Genomic DNA, 22,527 nt, shown 5'->3' with positions numbered 1-22,527 from the left:
AGCTTAAGATTGTCGGAGAGCTCAGGGTACCAACTCATGAGATGTGGGTAGAATTCTCCATTCAGCAACATTGAGCGATATTCGATGATATGAATCCTGAGATGTGTAAGTCCTAACCAAATAGAGACACGACATTACTCTTTTCCAAATGTGTGGGGGGACATTTGATATTGTTTCCACCACCCATCGAAATGTGGGGGGACGTGTCCCCCGTCCCCCCCCTGGATTGACGCCCATGAATACTACACATATGCCGATCCATGATTTTTTAAATAAAAAAGATTTTTAAAAATGCATCCCACCCATTTATTTATTATTTTGAGGAAAATGAATAGTCCACCACAGCAATCAGGGGGGACATTAGGAGTTGCCCTATTGGGCATGGAATATCATTGCAAACTATGCCCATGAAAGTGTATCAAGTGATAAAAAGATGTAAGTTCTCTTAATAAACATGTTGTAGAATTAAGGGATATAAATGGAATCTTTTGGGGTTTTACATAAGCAAGTTAGTTGTTTCAGAGTTGCTCCAAGTTCATATGAGGTCAAACACAGAAAGATTGATAGGTGGTGGAATGATAGTTGAGGAATGTTGTACATTGACCACACATGTATGGGAAAATTTCCCTCTGGAGTCAGATAGGTTACAGAGTTATGAAAGGGCAAGGGCAGCGGAACCGGGGGGGCACAGGGGGCACGTGCCCCCCACTTTTCCTCCGGTTAAAAATGTGCCCTTTTTCTACCAAAAAATTTCTAAATAAAAAAAGAGTTAACAAAGCGAAACCCACGTCGAATGAAATATTTCGGGAATTTTTAAATGTTTACTACCACAGGCATAGGAGCCCAATTTGAATTGGGGAGGCTGTAACAGCTTGCCCGAAAAATATTACCAAAATTTTTCGAGCGCTACGTGCGCGTTCAACATGTTAATGTGCATATCATATAGGCATGCATTGGTTATTACATCGCATGCCAATAACATACAATCATTTGCCGTGTTATAACCCTTCCAAATTGGTTAGAATTATTGGGAAAGTCGTTACAATAATAATGATCATAATAATTTAACCATTGAAAAACACATTGAAAATTATTTTTCTTTCAGTATTTTGACATATTTCATTTCCTTTCATGCATGTATCGATCGCGTGTGCAGGGACTTGGACTTTATAATGATTTCACCTCATTTTGTCTTTTTCCTTGTTTCCCAATTTGCACATTAGATATTGCAGTGCTAATATGCATTGTTTCCTTGAGGGGGGGGGGGGGGGTGGTGGCATTGATGGAGTGATGTGTATACGCAAATAAGATAATACAATAATAGTTATAAAGGGTACTAAATATCAGGCTGCATCAGTCCAATGGAATTTCTGCTAAGTGCCCTTCGACGTTGGTGCCCCCCCCAGATTGAAAGTGCTTCCGCCGCCCTTGTGAAAGGGTCAGCAGAGGGCAAAGACAGTGTCCAAGCGACGTGATTAACATTCCTCTATGTTTTCAGTTTAAGAACTTTTCTGTAAAAGGGGTTATTCATATTGGGTTTTCAGCATGTTCAGCAAACAACATTGCATTCCGCCTTATGTACCACACACAGTATCTCAATCAGCTAACGTTTTCGACATGGCTCAATTAGAGTCTGTAAGTAATTTCTCTTTTTATATAGCTGATGGGGTATTGTTGTTTGACATTGTCTAGCAAATACATGTTATTTTAGATTATAGACATTTAGAATCTAAATTGTTTACCAAATTAAGAAGTAATTTTCCTTGAAATGCAAAGAGCACATAATATGTTATTTTTCAGATTTGTAGTGATTCCATAATCTTATCTATTTTGATAACAACATGAAATGTTAATTTAGATGTTTGGATTGAATTTAATCACTTTTGCTCCTGTTGAAGCTAGCATATTTGTATCCTTAAGCATCTACAATTGTGTTTGATGTGTTGCTACCATTGGTCATAATGATTTAGGCTAGTGCACACAATCTAATGTATTGTAAATTATGCCATTAATTATTCGTCTTAAGAAAAGTTAAGAGAACTAATTAATTAAATCCCTGAGTGACCAGACTCTCATTCGCTACACACAATGTAGTTATTCAGCAGAATTAATTGCATTGCAGTGACCTTCAGTTTGACTTTTTATGTTCAAAGTTCACCCGTTTAACAAGCCTAAATTTGTAGCATTGTATTATTATTATCAAGTTCATGATATCTTTTGTTTCAGTTTTACCACAAATACATGCGTGAGGGTTAGTCTCTTCTTCATCATTTCGCTGGTTAGCTAGCTGTCCATGTCGCACATATAGACACATATACGAGGGCAGCATACTGACCACAGAAAGCAATAGTTGTCAATTAGTTAATGTGGTTTATGTAGAAAGAAAAAAATATGATAGATGAAAAAGTTTCTGTCCTTCAATATCCTGTATACAAGGTTTCAGACTATGACCCTACTGATCTTTGGAATTCTGTAGTCAAACATCCATACACTAAATACAAGAGAAGTCAAAGCTTCATACCACTATAATTTGTGTTCAAAGATTTTCATCCTGTTACACCTGCTGACCTTTGACCTATGAGAAAATGCTTTTTGTACTCAGTATGGTACATCCACACACAAAATATGAAAGATGTCTGCATTCCCGTTTTAAAGGAGGATATCATGTTTGGAAAAACTGTTGATGAAAGCTAGAACATGTTAAACTGTTCCATCTTTTGCTCGTTTGATCCCACATGTTGTCACGTCTTGTATTAGACCAATTGATAGCTCTTTTTACATGTAAATTCCTCATTTGAAGGGAAGGTAGAGTCATGCAAGCAATCATCATTACTATTAAAGTGGACGTCCTAAAATTAAGGCAAAGTGGAATAAAGACTGACCTTTCTACTAAGATAGGAAATTTCAACACTATGCAGTTTTTAATAAACATTTCATCAGGGGGCATATGAATAGCTGATTTGGAACAAAACTGCACAGAGAGTTATTTTTCTGATACCATTTATGAAATAAGTAAGCAAAATATAGTTTCCCTGAATTTTATGCAAATTTCCCAATTATTTTTTTTTACCCATTTGAACAACGGCCATTTTGTTAATTTGAGGATTGAGGGCGCTTCAAAAGTGACGTAGCTAGCCACTTCGTAACATCAAAACAATGAAGCTTTGCACACGAGTTATAGTCTATTCACACTATGTTCGAGCATCTTGCTTCGCTTATTTCACCGGTTATAATGCCAAGCCTTTGGTTGTGTTAAATGAAGAGTGGAAGAGGGAGCAGAAAAAGGAAAAAGATATTTCGTTATTCCAGATGGAATAAAAAATCCGGAAAAGAGTGAACTTTCACTGAGGTGTACAGTACCTGTTCATTATGTTCTCAGCAGCCGTAGGAATAGGATTCTCCTTCTTGTACCTCAAGAAATTTACAAAACATTGTTCTAAATGAACTGGCTGCAAAAATATCTGGGAGAATTCAGGTCTGTTGGTCAGACATTCTCCTGCGTTCAACAAAGCTTTTTCCTCGAACAATCCATAGCAGCATACCTACCCCTTGTCACTTTCCAATGGCAAACAGAGTGCTCACAGACACCATTCTTCGCAGTGGCTCGCGGAACCGGTATTCATATCAGCAACGGAATTCGACCCAACATCACCAACAGTCGCAGACTGATTCTTTGCACAAACTCCTCCTCTCGATGTCTCAGTTCTTCCTCTGAATGTTCTGGTTCGAAAAGATACGATTCCAATCCAAAGGCTTCTATTTTCTTTTTTGGAGATATTTGCTCAACAGTAAATTGGAGTGCAATGATGGACGTAAGTAACGCTATCGCTAGGACTGAGTATGCGTGTTGAAAGCATTCTAAACATGTTAAAAATCAAATCCTTGAAAAGTTCCCAAAATATATATTTCTACTGATACTTGTTACAATAACAAATTTCACACACTTTTTAAGCATTTTTACAGATCAATAAAGACAAAAGATATTTTTGGATCGATATTTTATTCATTACTATTGTTGAAAGTACAATTCTAATTATTTTAGGGATTGGCAACTATTTTGTCTTGAAATACGCGAAGCAGCTCGCTTTCGTCACGTTACATCCGGGAACTGGCTCAATTCAAACAAAATGGCGCGACACATGAACTACATTCAAACCGTTTTTTCACCTCAAAGAAGGGATTTTTATGCTTTTCTTTTGCTTTTACTGGAAAGACCATCTGTCAAAACGTAAGAATGGATGCAAAAAAAAGTAGGGTTTATTTCTCCTTTAAGATATGGTGTGTACAAGATTTTCATCCTATCACACCTGCTGACATTTGACCTACAAGAAAATGCTTCTTGTAAGGGGAAAGATGTCTGGTTTCCATTTTAGGATATGGTGTTTACAATATTTTCAGACTTTCATACCTGTTTGACCCCGCAAAAAACAAAAGGCCACTTGTACTTTATAATATGGTACAAACAAAATATCAAATATGAAAAATGTCCAAGGTTCCCTTCTTCAGATATCATGTTTACAATGCAATTCTAATGCAATTAACAGAATTAATTTTGCAAAGAAAATCTCACCAGATGCATTGAGAGACAGGCTCAGTCTCTCCATGGACCCCTCAAAGATAGGGCTGTTTTGGAGTGCCTTTGCCAGGAGCCTGAGGAACTCCCTTCGTGGTCCACCTTCGTCCACTGCCCCTTCCATGCTACCCATTCTGTCAGTGAAATGCACAGAGAGGCACTTTGTTGGCTCAAAAGGCAAACGTTTGAAACCCCTGACAGCACACTCCCACACCTTGGCCCTGTTAACATTAAATCTTGATGAAGCCTGACTGTCAATGGCCTCAGCTAGAACCTTGAGAATTTCAGCAAGGGTCTTTCCAGTTTCCAGTTCTGCCCTGTTGTAGCAATGTAAATACAGAGACACAAATTCTGAAACATTATTTGTTGAAATGGGATTTAATTGCTATCAACAAAATATGACCGGAAAATCATCAGCTGTGAGATTCCTTGCATTTAAACATTTAGATCAACATGGCAAGCAAAAGACTGTTAGAATTTATATTAGATAAAACTGTATGCATTTTCAATATATAACAAATGCTCTACTTCTTTAACCTTCTATGTTCTCCTCCATCACCAACTGTGATGATGCACACATCATGAAGAACTTCGATACTAAGTTATCAAAGTTGAAGTTCTTTACATGGTTATCAGTCTTGAACAGCTGACCACATATAGAAATTTTCTGATCAATACGGACAACCTACTAGTATATGTCACCTATCACTTTAACTTTAAAGGTGGTTATAGGTTTCAGATATGATCTGTGACTTATACCAAATTCAATAGCATTCAAATGAGTTCTGACTGTCACCAAAATCCATGGGGATTAGGGACCATGAGTTATGAGAACTTACACACCAAGTTTCAAATAAATCACACATACACAGACATACAGACATGTACATGCCATCATAACTTAGATTCCTTGACTTGTCAGCAGTGAATCAAGAACTGATTGTTGGGATGTGCTAACACAAATGAACAGGTAGTTTGTATACATACCTGGTAGTCTGCAGGCTCTCTATAATGGCAGCGCTGAGAGCACCATCTTCATCATCTGATGACAAATCACCTCCAGATATACATTCTTGAACATATGACCTAGACCAAATGAGAAATGAGAGGTTTTCAGTCCATGATGCATAAAACAATTTATTGTATGGACTGCAATGTTCAGTTCACTGGACTGTATGGACTTGACTGAAATGACATCCAGGTTTCCAGATTGAGGTTGTTAAATAGCCTGCTTACAAAACTTTGTATCTTTCATCTATGTTACCCTTAGATGAACAGTGTGTAACTATGGTACGATGAATGGTTTAAGTGCTTGACTTCTGATGATTCTGAAGACCATTGGTCTTGGTATAATTGGAAACTGAGATACACAAAGAGTCTTTTGTAAATAAAAAGCATTCACAAACTCAATAACTTCTCTATAATGAGACTTACTGATTATATCATATGACAATGCATATAGACCAAAGTATTACTTTGTATAAAACAATAATTTAACTTACATGTATGGCATTACTGAATGTTGGTCAGTTCTTGAAAAAGTAGAGGGTTGATGGCTCCTTGATGAAGATGGCAAATCAGATCTGCCCCTATCATCTAAACTGTTTTCAAATGTGTTAGAACTGTAAATTATAAATATGAGATGATTAAATATATTGAAATAAATAGCATTGTTTCTGGTTGACTTGATCAAAATTAAGACACTTTTGATAAATTGAGGTATAGAATGTTTGGCATTTACTTTGAATTTCAAGCATGTCATCTACTCACATTCACTACTACTCACTGCATAAATTTCTTGGGCATTTAGCCAATGTATCAAAAGAAGGTATGCATTGGATCCAAATTTGTGGATCTGGCCGGGATCGGATTTGGCTGAAATTTAGCGAAGTGTTTGTAAATATGTGAATTCTTATCGGTTTTTAGATGCTCAGAAATCCGTGTAGAAAGGTGCCCATGGGTTTCCCCTATATATCAAGCATTACAGCTTGTGCAGATGAATTTATAGACCACATGAGATTTAAGGTATGATGGAATCATGTCTTTTACTACACACATATTTTGAACTTTAAAAACCAATAAGAATTCACATATTTACAAACACTTAGCTAAATTTCAGCCAAATCCGATCCCGGCCAGATCCACAAATTTGGATCCAATGCATACCTTCTTTTGATATGACCTTGTTGACTATCTAAGCGTAGCGCCACCATGAGTTGGCGCGAAGCGTACAAGAAAATTTTGGGATTAACAAACCCTCTAGATGGCCGGAAACGGCACTTCCCGAGGTTTCCAAGCGGCATATACCCAACTTTAAAATAGGGATGTCATGTCCGAAATATCTCATAATCAGGATCCAAAATACTTTTTTTTTTAATTTCGGGTGTTATTTTGGGAAAATTGCCCCTGTCAATCTTGTTTCAGGCGCAACGTTAGAATGTTCGAGAGCTCTGTTATATTATTCGATGAAGAAAATGGCCTCATGCAGGCTATTATAGGCCTATACACATGCAATACACAATTACACATAGTTACATTCCTAGGTACCGATTGCTAGGGCATCCAGGTGAAACGTGTATTAAGCATTACCCTGGTTACATGAGATTCTCAGCTGTTCGAGGGAACATGTACGTGTGTAGGCCTACTATAGGGCCTATATGAATACTATGAGGGTGCATATATGTACTATATCAATACCGTGGGCGCAATAATACATTTTGTTGTTATAGGGCCAATGAAGCCTACAGTCAACTATTTTTGCTTTATAAAGACGCTTTATTTGAAAAGATCGCACTGCGTTTATGGTAGGCGAGAAAGGAAGCTAAAAAAGAGCCGTACATTAACGAAGATGCATAAATGTAGGCATGAAAATATTCTTATCCCTGGCATTTGGTGGGAGGGGGGGATATGGTGCATTACATCCCCTCCACCCATTTTCATGGGGGGATATATCCCCCTCCACCCAGGATCGCCGCCCATGGCCATATGTGATCCATTTTTCGACCTTAATAATAAGCAACATTTCCAGTAAATATGGACACAAAATGCACAATTTAGTATGGCTGGCATGTCATTTAGTGTTTATAGTGATAATACAAACACAATTACCATCATGTTTCTAAAACTATTATGCCGCCGAACTTCGCAAGAACCTTTTTTTGGCAAACAAAAAATAAAGCATACAGGAGGGGGAGGGGGGGGGTTGAGCGATCACAGACATCTCACATAAAGGTCGTCATCAATTTTTTTTTTTTTTTGCTAAACTTCTTCTTTTTTTTTGGTGACGGCCAATAGGGGGGGCGCACGCCTGTTGCGCCCCCCCTGGATACGCCCCTGGGCTATGTGACAACAACTCATTCAAAATTATCGACTCAGCTCCCACTAAACTAGGCTTAGGCTAGGCTAGGCTAGGCTTGGGCTTAGGATCAAAGAAAGCCTACATATCAATTGGGATAAACCTAATCTTAACAAACAGCTTGACTGTCCAGGGGCGGATGCAGGATTTGTGACAGGGGGGTCTAACTGGTCCAGCCACACCTAAACGTAAGACTATCTAAGCGGAGCGCCACCATCGGTTGGCGCGGAGCGTACCAGAAAATTTTGGGCTTTACAAACCCCCCAGCTGGCCGGAACCGGCACTTCCCGAGTATTCTAAGCTGCATGTACCTAGCCTGAAAATATGGATCTCATGTCTGCAATTTCTCAATTGATGAGAAATATGGTAATACATATCAGATGAGTTGAGATGATACAAAAATCATAATGCCTTTAGCCCCCAATCCCCCTCCCGTTCCGTCACCACTGTTTGATGCAGGGCCGGATCCAGGATCCTGGAAGGGTGAGGGGTTTGGCCTCCAGTGATCCTAGGGTCTAAGGGGAGTGGGTTTCCCTCTATCCATTGTATTGGAAATTCTTTGATATTTAAGTACAACAGGGAACCCCCTTCAATTTAGCCATGCAAAGCATCTACAAAAACTCACTGCATCTGCATCAGTACGAGTTAGCTAGTTTTATTGATGATCTATTCATGGTAGATTTGAGAGAACAAACGCCGTGGATGTTTCTCAATGTACTTTCGGACCACTTCGTCAGTGATATCGTGACACAGAAATCTGTGATATCGTCATGCATATACTTGAAAACCAGATTTTACCGACAGATAATAAAATCTTAAAATGGCTCATGCTCCGCTATAGAGATGACATTCTATTGCTCTACTACGGTACACATCAGGAACTTGAACAACTAGTAAACATGTTGAATGAAATTCACCGCTTCTTAAAGTTTACGGTAGAAATATCACACACCGAGGTAACATACCTAGATTTGAAAATCTTCAAAGGTCCAAGGTTCGAAACCAATGGGTTATTAGACACCAAAGTCTACACCAAACCCACGGAAACCTTCCATATACCTCGACAGAAACTCTGCACACCCACTTGCCACTTTTAAAGGCTTCATTAAAGGGGAAATATTACGATACGCACGTCTCTGTAACAATGAGACTGATTTCTTACAGAAAAAGAACGTGTTCACAGAGAAACTGTTACTCCATAACTATAAGAAAGAGGAATTGCCTCATGCAGCCACGAAAGGCATAAAATTTGAAAATCGTGGGCAATACCTCACTACCAAACCTAAACAAAAGGAACCACCACTGGTGTTCAAGCTTACCTATACACCCCATATCAAAACCACGCATTTGAAAAAAGCACTTTTGAAACATTGGCACTTAATCTCGCAACACGCGGAATTATCCAAACTGTTACCAAAAGAACCGATTCTAGCCTACGAAAGGGCCCCAAATCTCAAAGATTTACTTGTTAACTCAAGGTTTCGTACTAACGAAGAATCAGCTAACTCTCAAGGTTCACACGAATCTTTTTTAGATGCTCTTATATCTGCACTATGAGTCCATAAAAACTTGTGCACAGAAAATAAATGCATTTTGAGAACGAGACGCCCAGGCTGAATATAAAATATTCAAAGGCTACTACTGATGAAGCTCCTCCTATAAAGTTTGAGGGCAGAAACCGGTCTAGTTGGTCATAAGAACCTATACGCTAGTCTCTCCTTCTAACAGTACACTCAATTCACCTAATAGGTGCAATTATGTTTCACCATGAGGAGCATGCTATAAGTTCATGTTCCTCGGGCCCACCCTTAAAAATACTTCAGGTTCTTGGCGACTACGTTGCGTTAGATAGTGTAACACCGCCTACACCCCCCTTTCACTTTCTTTTCACTCAGTCTCATGAAGAATTCGTTGGCGCATCCTATGCAGCCTACCGCTCTGCCACCTCACCGCCCAAAAAAAATCGAACACCACCTCAATTTTGAAACTTTTTGGTCTGAAAATTTAGATTTTTAGGCATTTTTGGCACGTGTAGCACGCCATTTGACGGAAAAGACACACCTGGCTGACTTGTAAGGATGACCGCCCTTCTGACGTCCTACATGTTTAAAATTGGCGTTTAATGTAATTATTTTTTTCTCTCTCTTTTTTTCTCTTTCTTTTTTTTGGCCAAGAGCAGGGGTGTCCGGACCCCCTGGACCCCCCTCTGGATCCGCGCCTGCTGTCCAGTGTTATCTTTGTTGAGTTAATCTACTTGTCCTTGTGTGTTATTGCTAGTGTACATTTGTTTGCTATTACTTGTTCATTTTGTGTCTGTAACCTGATGATGAAAGTCGCTACTTTTGAAACATGTCATTCTTTTTGTATGAATTTTGGTAAATAGATTTATAAGTTAAAGTCTGTGGTGTTTTCAATTTTTTTAATATCGAGATTTGTGCTAGGTAGACCATTTGGAAATATATATATCTATATATATATATATATATATATATATATATATATATATATATATATATATATATATATATATATATATATTTATATATATATATATATATATATATTTATATATATATATATATATATATATATATATATATAAATATATATATATACATATACATATATAAATCGAAACTACACAAGATATTCAACAGAAACACCGTGAAAGTCAGTTACAGCTGCATGCCCAACATCGCTAGCATCATCAAGGACACAACAAAAGCATATCAACCACCCACACAACGAAAGAAAAGGAAGCTTGCAACTGCCGACAAAAGGACACATGCCTAAGTGGAAACTGCCAGGCATCAAACATCATATACAAGGCCGAAGTAAAAACAACCGACAACTACAAGACTTACATAGGTCTAACGGAACCCCCTTTCAAGCTTAGATATACAACCACAAGATGTCGTTCAACCACCAAAAACACCAAAATGCAACAGAACTCCGAAGGCACATCTGGCAGCTGAAGCAGAACAACAAGCCAGTCACCATCGATTGGTCGATCGCCAGCAGAGCTAAAGCCTACAACAACGAAGCGATGCAACCTCTGTCTCACAGAAAAATTTACCATCATCAACGCAGACAAACAGACCCTCCTGAACAAACGCCCAGAACTCATGTCGAAGTGCCGCCACAAAAACAAGTTCCACATAAACAACTCCAGCCCAACCACCAACACCGACAAGGGAACCATACACAAGAAAGGAGTGAACTAATAAGAAGAAAGGCAAAAAAACCCACCAACAGAACGGACGCAAAAGAGCATACACCGACAGAGGAACAATACACCAATAACCCTATAATCCCCACGATGAGCCTATATATTCATGGAGCATAACTTGAAGCTATCAGTTGTCTGATGATCGCTCAACGCGTGAAACTCTGAGTAACAACTACTAGTGTTCCAATAGTCTCAACTAGTCTCAACATATATTTCGCTGTCCACCGGACATAGAGAACTCTGCGCCAAGAAAGACGCCAACCAACCAACTTTATATATATATATATGTATGTATATTATATATATATATATATGTATGTATATATATATATATATATAAATATATATATATATATATATATATATATATAATTATATTCAAAGCGCCAGGGGTGCACTCTGTACAATTATAACACTTGGGTAATACGCCCTTCATGACAGTTATTCAAAGCCAATTTAAACGCTTTAATCACTGTGGTCGAGTGGTACGGACTTTGGTTCGTGACACAAAGATCCGGGGTTCGATTCCTTCCTTCGCCTGATGAGTCCCAAAAGGCTGAAACCGGTCGGGAAGTGGAATTTTTCTGGTGTGTTATTCTTTATTGATTTACTATATATATAACTTTATAACTATATATATATATATATATATATAAATATATAAATATAAATATATAAATATATATATATACATATATATAAATATATATATACATATATATATATATTTGTATACATATATATATTTGTATTTGTATCAGGAATTGCATTTTAATTGTTATTGTTGTATGTAGGCCATGCATGATATTTGGGAAATGATACCACAACTGACAAAAAATTTCAATCATACTGACCACACACCCATGCATGAAATGGTCCAGAAGTGCCATCAATATAAGACATACCATGTAAAACATTCTTCATCTACTGCCCCTGCTCACATGTTACCCCAAACATGCAAAGCAAGCTATAAATATTATAAGTATATGTTTGTTGACATATCAACAGATACTGATATATTTATATTATTTCAATTTATATTTTAGTACATCATTTATAATACCCACATTTGTGATATATTCAAAAGATGTTGGAATTTATGACTTACATCTTGAAGATCTTCCCCAATGGCTGTTTTCAAGTCATCTTCCAATACAGGTAAAGTCACTTCAAAATCGTCACCACTGTCATGAGTTTGCTGGTGAATAGATATTAATGGGACACTGAAGTTCAAGGACTGCCTTGTAGTATGGGTGTTGTAAATATGAGTATTTTTTTTTTTTTACTGTGAAATACTGTTAAGTGAATGTGCACAGCAAACTTGATCTTTCTAGTACAGCAAAAAGGTCATAGGTGTCACTAACAATATACTGACACTGGCAGTTACTGACCTCAAGTGACCATCTTTTCAAGCTTCCCTGTCTTGAAATATCATGTTTACAGTTTTCATTTCTAACCCCAGGTGTTGAGAGGACCTTTAATATCATCAGCCGAGAAAATGCTTCTTGTTAATCAATGTTCTACACTGAGACCTGTACAAGCTTCTCTTCTAGCTCTGGTGTATACAAGGTGTTCAAAATTTAATCCCTGTTGAACTCAAATGAATTTTGACCATTACCAAAACAGTAATCAATATGGTAAACCTATATTACAAATATGAGATCTGCCAATGATTTAAGTATATACAGATACAATGAGATTAGTACACTTACATTGATTACAGAAAAAAGTACTCCAGGGGTACCATATGTTATCATCAAGTTTGTAAATGAGTTTGATGTGCCTGATGGGCCAGCTACCTGTGAAGCGTCATCTTCTCGAGGGTTTCCAGCTGTAGTTGGGTTTTTCTGGTTCCACCTACAGTGAAGTTAGTCTCAGAATCTGTTGGCACACTGGGAAAGTAAAACCATTTGGTTAGCTGCACAATTAACAAATGTTTTAAAAATGAACAACTTCCTAGGTATTTTCAGGCCAGTAGTCAGCTCCTTTTTCTTGCTAAATTTACGTTGAAAATAACATGCTAACTAAACTTTGTCTGATTTTAATGGTGTCTGTACAGTGTGCAAACTTCAATCAAAATCAACTCTGCCGTTGAGATTGAGTGCCAATCATACCAATCTATCACTGCTGTAGGACGTGGGCCTTTTTCCTGTGGACGCAGATTATGTTTGGCCTAGGGATGTAAGGATTCGGACTTGCCCTCGACTTGGGATCCCCTGGAATTGATTTGTGACCATGTAATAATAATATAATCATAATAAATGAGACTTATATAGCGCCAAATCAGTAAACAAAAGTTACTGCTCAAAGCGCTTTACAAAGAAAGTAAATTAATTTACAAAAGAACAAGTGAAAAAATGGGTCTTAAGTAGACTTTTGAAAGTAGAAAGTTTATAGCATGTTCGAATGTGATCTGGTAACTTGTTCCAGAGATAAGACCCAGAGTATTGGAAGCTGCTGTAACCATAGTTCTTCAATCGTGGTTTTGGAACAGTTAAATACAGTTTGTTGGAGGAACGAAGTGTGCGAGTTGGAATATATGGCAAGAGAAGTTGTGACAGGTACACAGGCCGTTCAAGATGATGAGCATAGAAGGTGAGAAGAAGTATTTTATACTGGATTCTGTAGCTGATAGGGAGCCAATGAAGTTCCTTCAGAAGTGGGGTGGTGCGGCACTTTCTTCCTTTCCTTTTCACAATACGGGCAGCGGTGTTTTGGATCTTTTGGAGTTTCTTGATGGTCGAATCAGGAAGGCCAAATAAAAGTGAATTTAGAAAATCAAGCTTTGATGTCACAAACGCATGGACCAGTATCTCGCAAGTTTTATTATCGAGGTAATTCCTCATCAAACTGATTTTCCTAAGTTGCCAATTTGCAGAACGACAGAGATTAGTAACATGATTTTCAAGTGACATGGTCTGGTCAAAATATGCACCAAGGTTAACAGTTGAGGAGATATTAATAGTCTTTACCAACAGTAAGTGGTGGAAAATTAGGTGTAACTTCAGAGAAACGTGATCGAAAACAATAAACTCTGTTTTATCACAGTTTAGTTTCAACTGATTAGTTGTAAGCCAAGTGTTTACAGCACTTATACAGGTTTCCATTTTATGAAAGCATTTGGCACATCATCCTTATCGAAAGCAAGAAGTAATTGAGTATTATCCACATAATGATGGAAATGAACACCATGGTGCCGAATAATATCACTCAACTCCGCAAGATATAAAGAAAAAAGAACAGGTCCAAGTATAGAGCCCTGTGGAACACCAGTAACTAAGGGACGAGGAGACGAGAGAACATCTTCAATTTTCACCTGTTGATAACGCTCAGTAATATAAGAATTGAACCAGGATAGAACTGTACCACCTAATCGATACTTGACTGCAGTCTTTCTAACAAAATGGAATGATTAACTGTATCAAAAGCTGATGATAAGTCTAAAAGAACTAAAAGGACAAAGCAGTCTTCATCAAGTTTGGATGTAATAAAATTATGAACTGTATTGAGGGCAGTTTCCGTACTGTGACCAGACTTATAAGCTGACTGGTATGGTTCGAGAAGATTCTCCTGTGTAAGATAATCCATTAAGCGAGATAAAACTGTCTTTTCCAAAACTTTTGAAACAAAACTCAAGTTCGAAATAGGGCGATAATTTTTTAAACAGTTTCTATCTAAGCTGGTCTTTTTAAGTACAGGAGTCACATGAGCAACCTTAAAGGAATCAGGTACGGTTCCTGTTGACATAGAAGTAATGACAATATTTGTGATGAGAAGAATGAGTTCTGTTGAACAACCTTTAGCTAACCATGTTGGCAGCGGATCAAGCATACACGATTTTGATGGAGAGTTTTGGATAATTTTAAGTATTTCATATCTTCAGTAGCTTCAGAGAAACTGTCGAACGAAGATGCAGGCGATGGCTCAGTCAAACAATTTGCAGAAAGATGAAGGCCTCGACGATTTAACATAGTACAAAGTTCCGAGATCTTCTTGGAAAAATAAAGGGAGAATCTCTCAGATAACTCTGTATGGCAGTCTTGAAAAGATCTTTAGGAGATGATGTATAGGCCTGTTTACTCGTGTTGTATCATAAGGATAGATCAAATCATTTCGCTATTTTTATTTGACTTATTGATTATAAATGTCTTCTGTGGTTAGTGATTGAGCTGCAAGTAGGTATAACACATTCTCAATCTTGTCCAAGAATGTCAGAATGTGTATGAACTAAAAAAGTTGTACATATGTGGAGCACCTTTGTTACATGTGTGGTTTCATACATATAACACTTCAAATGGTGATATACAACAGTGGCTTGATACTGATATCAGATTATGGCCAAATGTTAGAAGTAGTTGAGAAGCTGCTGTGTCAAAGCAAAGCCTGGAAATGCACAGAAAAGGTAGAAATGTACATGTAAAAATTAAACTGACATGTAAATTTGCTAGATGAGTATTATGCAAGTCAGATTAGAGTGGAATGCTAGGGGATGTGAATTGTTGTTAAACATGATGACAATATAAGTAAGGACAATTTCACTGACAGTAATGTTCACAAATGTACTGAAGCCTAGAATTTAAAATGTGAAAATAGAATAAAAAAGAACACTATGACTGGCAATAGTGTCCCAAAATGTACTACAGAAGAGAATATTTAATGTGAGGACACTATAAGTTTGGACTCTGTGACTGATAATAGTGACCGCACATGTACATAGGAAGAGCACCTAAAACATGAGGACAATACAAGTAGTATGCTATGACTGACAGTAGTGTTCTAGCTGATTTTAAAGCATACTGAATCTAATGATGTAAGTGTACATCCAAGTGAGTGAAGAGACTGTAAGCCACAAATAGAATATGAAACAGTAGACTAGATACAAAGATTTGACATATTATCAGATATATAAGTTATAAAACAATTGGACAGAAGAATACATGATTGAACTGGTAGCTGGATCATCCATATTGTTGGATGCTCCTTCAAGAACTCTGGGTACTATGATCTTATTGTGGTGACACCCATGGGTGGCGATCATGGGGGGACGGGGGGACATGTCTCTCCAATATTTTAGGAGGGGGATATAGTATCTAATATCTCCCCCAATATTTGGTGGCATAGTTTTTTGTTTTTTTTGTGGCTATAAATAGGAAATAATGTGTGAGATTATTTATCCAAATCATATTTGGCAGTGGCTTAAACATACTGCATGAGGTAAATGACTCTTCGTGGTCGTGGGCCTGTGACCTGTATGTTGTCACTCATGATTATGATCATAATGTCTGTACGTCTCTTGTGTATGAATGTAAGTACATACAATCATACATATGATCCAAATCGATATGGGTTCACTGGGTTTCCATTTTGCCTGTTTCCTATAAGATTTCCAACTGCAGGTGCGTAGCCAGGGGGGGCAAAGGGGCGACCACCCCCCTCCCCCCTCGAGCATATTTTTTTTATGATATCGCTAGTAATTTCAAAATAGAAAATGCTTAGATGCAACTTACAAGGCCTGGGAAGTGACATTTCCAGCGATCTGGAAGGCATTTTCGGCCAAAATTTTCTTTTTCGCTTCGCGCCAACCCATGGTGGCGCTATGCTTAGATAGTTCGCCTACAAGCCTACTCCCTTGGCAAATTCCTCGCTACGCACCTGTCTAACCTTATGCCATATGTCTACATATGTCTACATATGTCTACGTATGTATACATATGTCTACATATGTCTACATATGTATACATATCAGTGTATAAATTTAAGAAATTTGAAATGGTTGTCCCCAGGACAACCAGCTCACCAATTTTGGTTGTCCTGCTGAAACTTTGGTCGTCCTGTAAAGCTATAGTAATTTATCTTCAGAAAAAAAATACTTGTTTGGGACTCCTAAGGAACTGTGAATGTTGAGCGATTTCATGGATTCTAGATAAGTAGCAAATTCTGTGTTTCTTTCCGCGGCCTTGCTGGATTTTAGTAGTAACGCTGACTGTAGCAAAGATTGTGTACATTAGTTAGGTTCATGATGTTTTGCTGCAGAGCGTAACGATACAATAACCACGTGGTAAGCTGTAGGTGCATCATAGTACTGGCCAAGTGTTTCAGTAATGTTATTAACGAAAAAAAAGCCCCCGAAAAAGTTTGTGTCCCGTAAAAAAAGCTTGCGTCCCGATCGAACATACATTACGTTTATTGTATGACCTACTGTACTAATACTAGTGTAGTATCACTGCCTGTACTTTGTGAACGTTATACACAATATTATAGGGCAGATGGCTCAGTGTCTTAGCTTCGGTGTTTGACAGGGGCGGCCCGGCCCACTCCTCCTTTCGCCCACTCTGCCGTTTAAAAAATTACCCCCAGCCCCCTCCTTCATCCGCCCTTGTACTTCCCTACTCGCCAACTCAGTAGTAGCTCCATGCTTTGAACTTGCAGCGCTTCCAACAGCCAAACTGTTCAAAATCACTGTACCTACAGTGTGCATATCTCTCGCTAAATTCCACACAGTTCACTGTACTACTGCATTTACATAGGCCTGTTCGAACTTTATTTTCAACTACACATGCGCAAATCATCAAAACCTGATCCAACATTAATCCTGGGCTCTTTGCAAACAATCATCTGTGCAAATATTACAGTAGGCCTATGTGAATAGCTTTTTACGCAATGTCGATTAAAAAATCAAACTTCACTGTACTAAAGTACAGAAGTTTACACACGAATGTTGCTCCAAAATAAACTTTACTGAAGCACCATGGTCAATTGAACCGCGAAAAAGTTTGCAACAGAAACTACTGTGGTATGAATGCACATTTCACATTTGCAACTCTTATTGCAGAGAAAAGAAACATACTGTGAGATAAAATATCCTTTCAGGATCAGATATGTAAGCTTCCCACAAAATTCATAGATTGTCTCAACAAAAAACATTTTCTGATCAAAACAATGATTAAAATATTACGTGATAGTCTCAGAAACAATTCAAGTGCATCTTCGTACCACCAGTGATTGTTGTCAAAATGTACGTTACAAATATGAGACAAGGCCTAACGTTATAATATTTGAGTGCACACATATGATAGCCTTTACCACAAACTTTGTTATCTCTACACAGGGGAAATAAATGTTGCAAGTAATTGTTGTTAAAACAACTTACTTTGTGTTCATTGAGCACTGAAAATGCAAGAATGTTTGCAGACAATCGGTAGGGACTATTAGCCAATCAAATCACGGAAATCTTGGTAAAGCATCATTGTCTATTTTAAGCATGAAAATCTCTGTAATGAAGTTACGGTAACCCTGTACCTTGCAATTGATTGTTATGATATATTTATTTTCAAACAAATTCAATGAGCTGTAGGAGTAGGAGAACTTTTGGTTCTTGTCAGAAGAAGTTGTGGTTTTTTGAAAAGAAATAACAATGAAAGATGTTCATTCAAAATGTGTTTTGTTATGTTTTCCGTTGACCTAGTTGTGAGTGTGTACTTGGTGTTTGTTTCTCCCAAAAAATGTGGTGGATGGGCGGGGTCTTTGTCCGTGGGGGTAAACATGAACTCTGATTGGCCTTGTGGACTAACGGACGGAACAGAAAATACCATGAATCTTGGTCTGAGTGGTCCATGTCAATGTGAGGGCTTGGCCTTCCTCAGGCTAATAGAACGTGTGTATATGTCTACGTATATTATTTATTAGATGAAGGTGGAGTTTGGAATGAGTTTCTTCTTAATCTTATGTGAAATATCATTTTACGTTTTTTGTTTAATGCTTGTTTCCGTGTCTTTTAACGTTTGTTTCACGGAAAATTAACCAGCCTTTTCGAAAGTTTTTGGTTGTCCGCCGGGCAACCAGTACTTCACGATTTGACAAGTTTTGGTTGCCCCGCAGGTAATTTGGTCGTCTCGGACAACCGGACGACCACTAAATTTACACACTGCATATGTATACATGTATACATATATACATATGTATAATAATATATAATATATAAATAATATATAATATATATATATATATATATAATGAAAATCGTAATGAGAACAGTGAAAAAACTTCCAACCTCCACCGGGATTCGAACCCAGGCCTTTCGCTTTGTATGCGGACACCCTAACCAACTAGGCTATGGACGCTTATTGTATGTCCAGAGGTTTGAAACCGGTAAGGAAGGTGGTAATTTCACTGTAGGCTTTTGTCACCTGTATCGAACAATACTAGTTCTGTTTTTAGTGACATATTTTGCCTTACTCCAGAGATCAAACATGATGCTAACCAACTCGAAATCATTTGTGATTCCCAAAGCTGGATCTCGAAAGAGATACTTTGAACAGACTATATATATATGTATGTATGTATATATATATATGTATGTATATATATATATGTATGTATATATATATATATATATATATATATATATATATACATATATATATACAAATATATATATATATATGTATATACATATATACAAAATATCACGAAGTACGCAAACAATTTTGCGGATGAAATTTGCTACGTGCCTGCATCCAAGCAAATGTGCCCCCCCCCCCAATATTTTTTAAGCATATGGCCGTCCCTGGTGACACCCATAAAGGATGAATCCATTAACAGGTCACAGTGTCCTTATAGTGCAATGAATGACAGTGCACTATACTAATTTGTGAGTGGGGGTGGTTTACCTCAGCCATACAGTGTAATGAATGTTAAGATACAGTAGTATCAAAAGAAAAAGACAACATGCATGCTGGATTAAATATGTCACTTTAATATTACTTAATTGCAAATTGTCACATAGTGGAAGACAGCAACAATTATGGAACTCACTGAAATTTGATATTTTGCAGTAACTTCATAATTTTAACAAGTTTATAAATATGCCTTCTTTCAGTATGCAACTACACTTTCATTCACAAATTGTTGTTCTGAATGACGTCATTAGCTATAACAAAAATTGAGATATCACCAAAGTTGCTTGCAATTAAAACTTACCCATAACACATTTACTAGGCATCATGCCTCAAGTCCAATGTCTAGTAGGGTTTTGGATGCAAATTTCCTATCCGTATTTGATATCCCCTCATTATATTGATGGTGAAGTCTTCTGTAGCATCGTTTGATGATCCAATCCAGTTGACTAAGTCCTGAATAAAGAAAAACATTTTAACAAAAGAGTATATAAGGCATATATGTGGTAATTACACCCTGCAATTGATCACTCATGCCATCTGCTCTTTACTGACGTATATATAAAATCTTGCCATATCTTTTGACACTTAGATGCCATGTTCTTGGAGTGATGTATTATTAGAAATACCTCATATTGCAATTACTGATACATTTACTTACAGACACAGAATCCTCTTTTGTGAATTTTCTTTGAAGGATATCACCACTAGGGAGACGGCACTTTATTTTGAACCCATTCTCAGGTTCCACTATGTTGAATATTGGACGGTGGCGCATTTCTCTAACCTTCAAAATTAAGTGATGAAACAATACACAAAGTAAAATTTAAGACATGCTTATGACATGACAGAAACAGTCATCAAATGAAGGCAACATAGCTTATTCTTTTTTAATCAGTTTTTGTGTGGGAATGCACAAATGCCCTCACTGGAAATACATCATTCCATAAAGATGTTCTTTTGCATTTTGCCAGTTCTATTAGGTGCTTTCACACTAGATCCGGATCAGATCACTGTTGTAGCCTAAATGCAGTTCAAATACGGATCTGATCCTCCTATTTTGATGATGGCAGAGACTAGGATCTGATCCAGATGTCGAGATCAATTTGCAATGTAAACACTCTCACATCAACAGTGACCAGAGATATCCTGTGGCCTCAATAAGTCACAGGCATTCTCACGTGAAATTCCAGTCCTGTATCATGCATGTGCTAAATCCTATGTAGATTGGGTGCGTGTGGGCCGTGCATAGTCTAAGGCTATGCAACCATGACAACGACCATTTTTGAGTATACGTACTTGCGATCAGCAGCTGCGTATGATTTTTTTTACCAACATCTGGTGAATAGCTGGGGAGGATCAGAGTACAACTCAAGTGTAATGCGTCCAGATCAATGCATAAGTTTTCACCCCATGGAGAGATGATCATCTGATAACATCAGGGGATCTGATCAGGATCATTATGAATAAAAGATAAATGTATGATGAATGTTAAGTTTTTCAAGAACTTCTGGAAAGATTACTTTGTGGATCTCTGCAGTGATCCACTGTGGAAATAGAAATATGTAACTTTATTATCATGATAGAAACAGTGAGGAATATTGGGGTTTCACCAAGTTTTTATATCTTGCTAATGTCCCTTTGTCTACCACAGAAATATCCACTTTATAAGCAAACACATACCTGGGCTAGATGGCTGTTGTTCATGTAAGTGAAGAAAGTTGCAGCGGGTATAGTCATTTAAAGCGTTTTTACAATTTAACACATCTTTCAGTTGGTATATGTGCATTGTTGAATTGGTTATGACACTCCCCGTGCTTAGCATGGAAACGTACCCGTAGATTGCTCCGCAAAACTGCATACATGTATGTGCATATTGATGTTTCACCAGTTATTTTAAACAGTGTACATGTTGATCTTATAAGTGGAGAATGTACTGTACTTTATGTAAAGTACTGCCAAACTGTGGAAATATCCTCACAAAATGAAAGAACAATTACTGGAACTTGGGATAATCTGTCACTGTAGTATCCCATATATAAGGAAGCCACATCATAAGACATAATCAGCTTGACAAGGTTCAGTGACCTCTGTCTACAAACTTGCATGCACCCAACTGGCACATACTTATTATTGGACCTGTTCAATACCCACCAGGATATATGTAGATTTATTAAGTGCCATGAAAAGAATTTCAAGTTGGCACCAACAGCACATTGGTAAGAATTTAAATTAATTGTCTAATGAGATAATCATGAAATATAATTGGACCAAAATTGCAGTAAAACTTGTTGTTTGCATGACATTTATTTTATTCTATGGTTACTTGGGTAAAATGCGCAGCTAGGTTTGCTAGCCATCTGTAACAAAACATTTCTTCAGAGAGAAAACTCTTCATTTGTGTGGATGCATGTGCACACCTGTTAATGTGTGACACTGTTTATTTGTATCATTTATTTATTTATTATTTAGGTTTACAGTCTTGTTCAGGGCCAAAGCCCTCTCACACGACTTTACAACCCTGGTAATTGGTAACTTGACACACCTTCAACACCTTAACTTGACACGCAACAAACCAGCGCATGCAACTGTATTTACAAGTTACCTCGCAAGTCCCCATTTATACACCTGGCTGAAGAGAGGCAATGGAGATAAAGCGCCTTGCCCAAGGACACACCGCAATGATCTGGCCAGG

General features: G+C 37.6%; 1 protein-coding gene across 2 annotated transcripts in view; it reads right to left on the bottom strand.

The window, feature by feature from the left end:
• The window catches only part of LOC139979471 (G2/M phase-specific E3 ubiquitin-protein ligase-like), a 50,994-nt gene that overhangs the window by 7,892 nt on the left and 20,575 nt on the right, over positions 1–22,527 (bottom strand). The window contains exons 5-12 of one of the 2 annotated variants that reach the window (XM_071990301.1): positions 21,132–21,279; positions 20,494–20,619; positions 20,137–20,288; positions 12,870–13,049; positions 12,266–12,355; positions 6,076–6,195; positions 5,561–5,659; positions 4,571–4,707 (exon numbers count right to left, since the gene is read on the bottom strand). In XM_071990301.1, coding sequence (XP_071846402.1) covers positions 4,571–4,579 — 9 coding nt within the window. In that variant the 5' untranslated portion in view covers positions 4,580–4,707; positions 5,561–5,659; positions 6,076–6,195; ... (3 more) ...; positions 20,494–20,619; positions 21,132–21,279. Of the gene's footprint in view, positions 1–3,546; positions 4,163–4,570; positions 4,708–5,560; positions 5,660–6,075; positions 6,196–12,265; positions 12,356–12,869; positions 13,050–20,136; positions 20,289–20,493; positions 20,620–21,131; positions 21,280–22,527 lie in introns of those variants that run through there. The other variant, XM_071990302.1, reaches the window with a different exon arrangement.

The sequence above is a fragment of the Apostichopus japonicus genome, chromosome 14 (genome assembly GCF_037975245.1).
Source record: "Apostichopus japonicus isolate 1M-3 chromosome 14, ASM3797524v1, whole genome shotgun sequence".
NCBI classification, from domain to species: domain Eukaryota; kingdom Metazoa; phylum Echinodermata; class Holothuroidea; order Aspidochirotida; family Stichopodidae; genus Apostichopus; species Apostichopus japonicus.
This window is presented reverse-complemented; position numbering and strand designations above follow the sequence as displayed.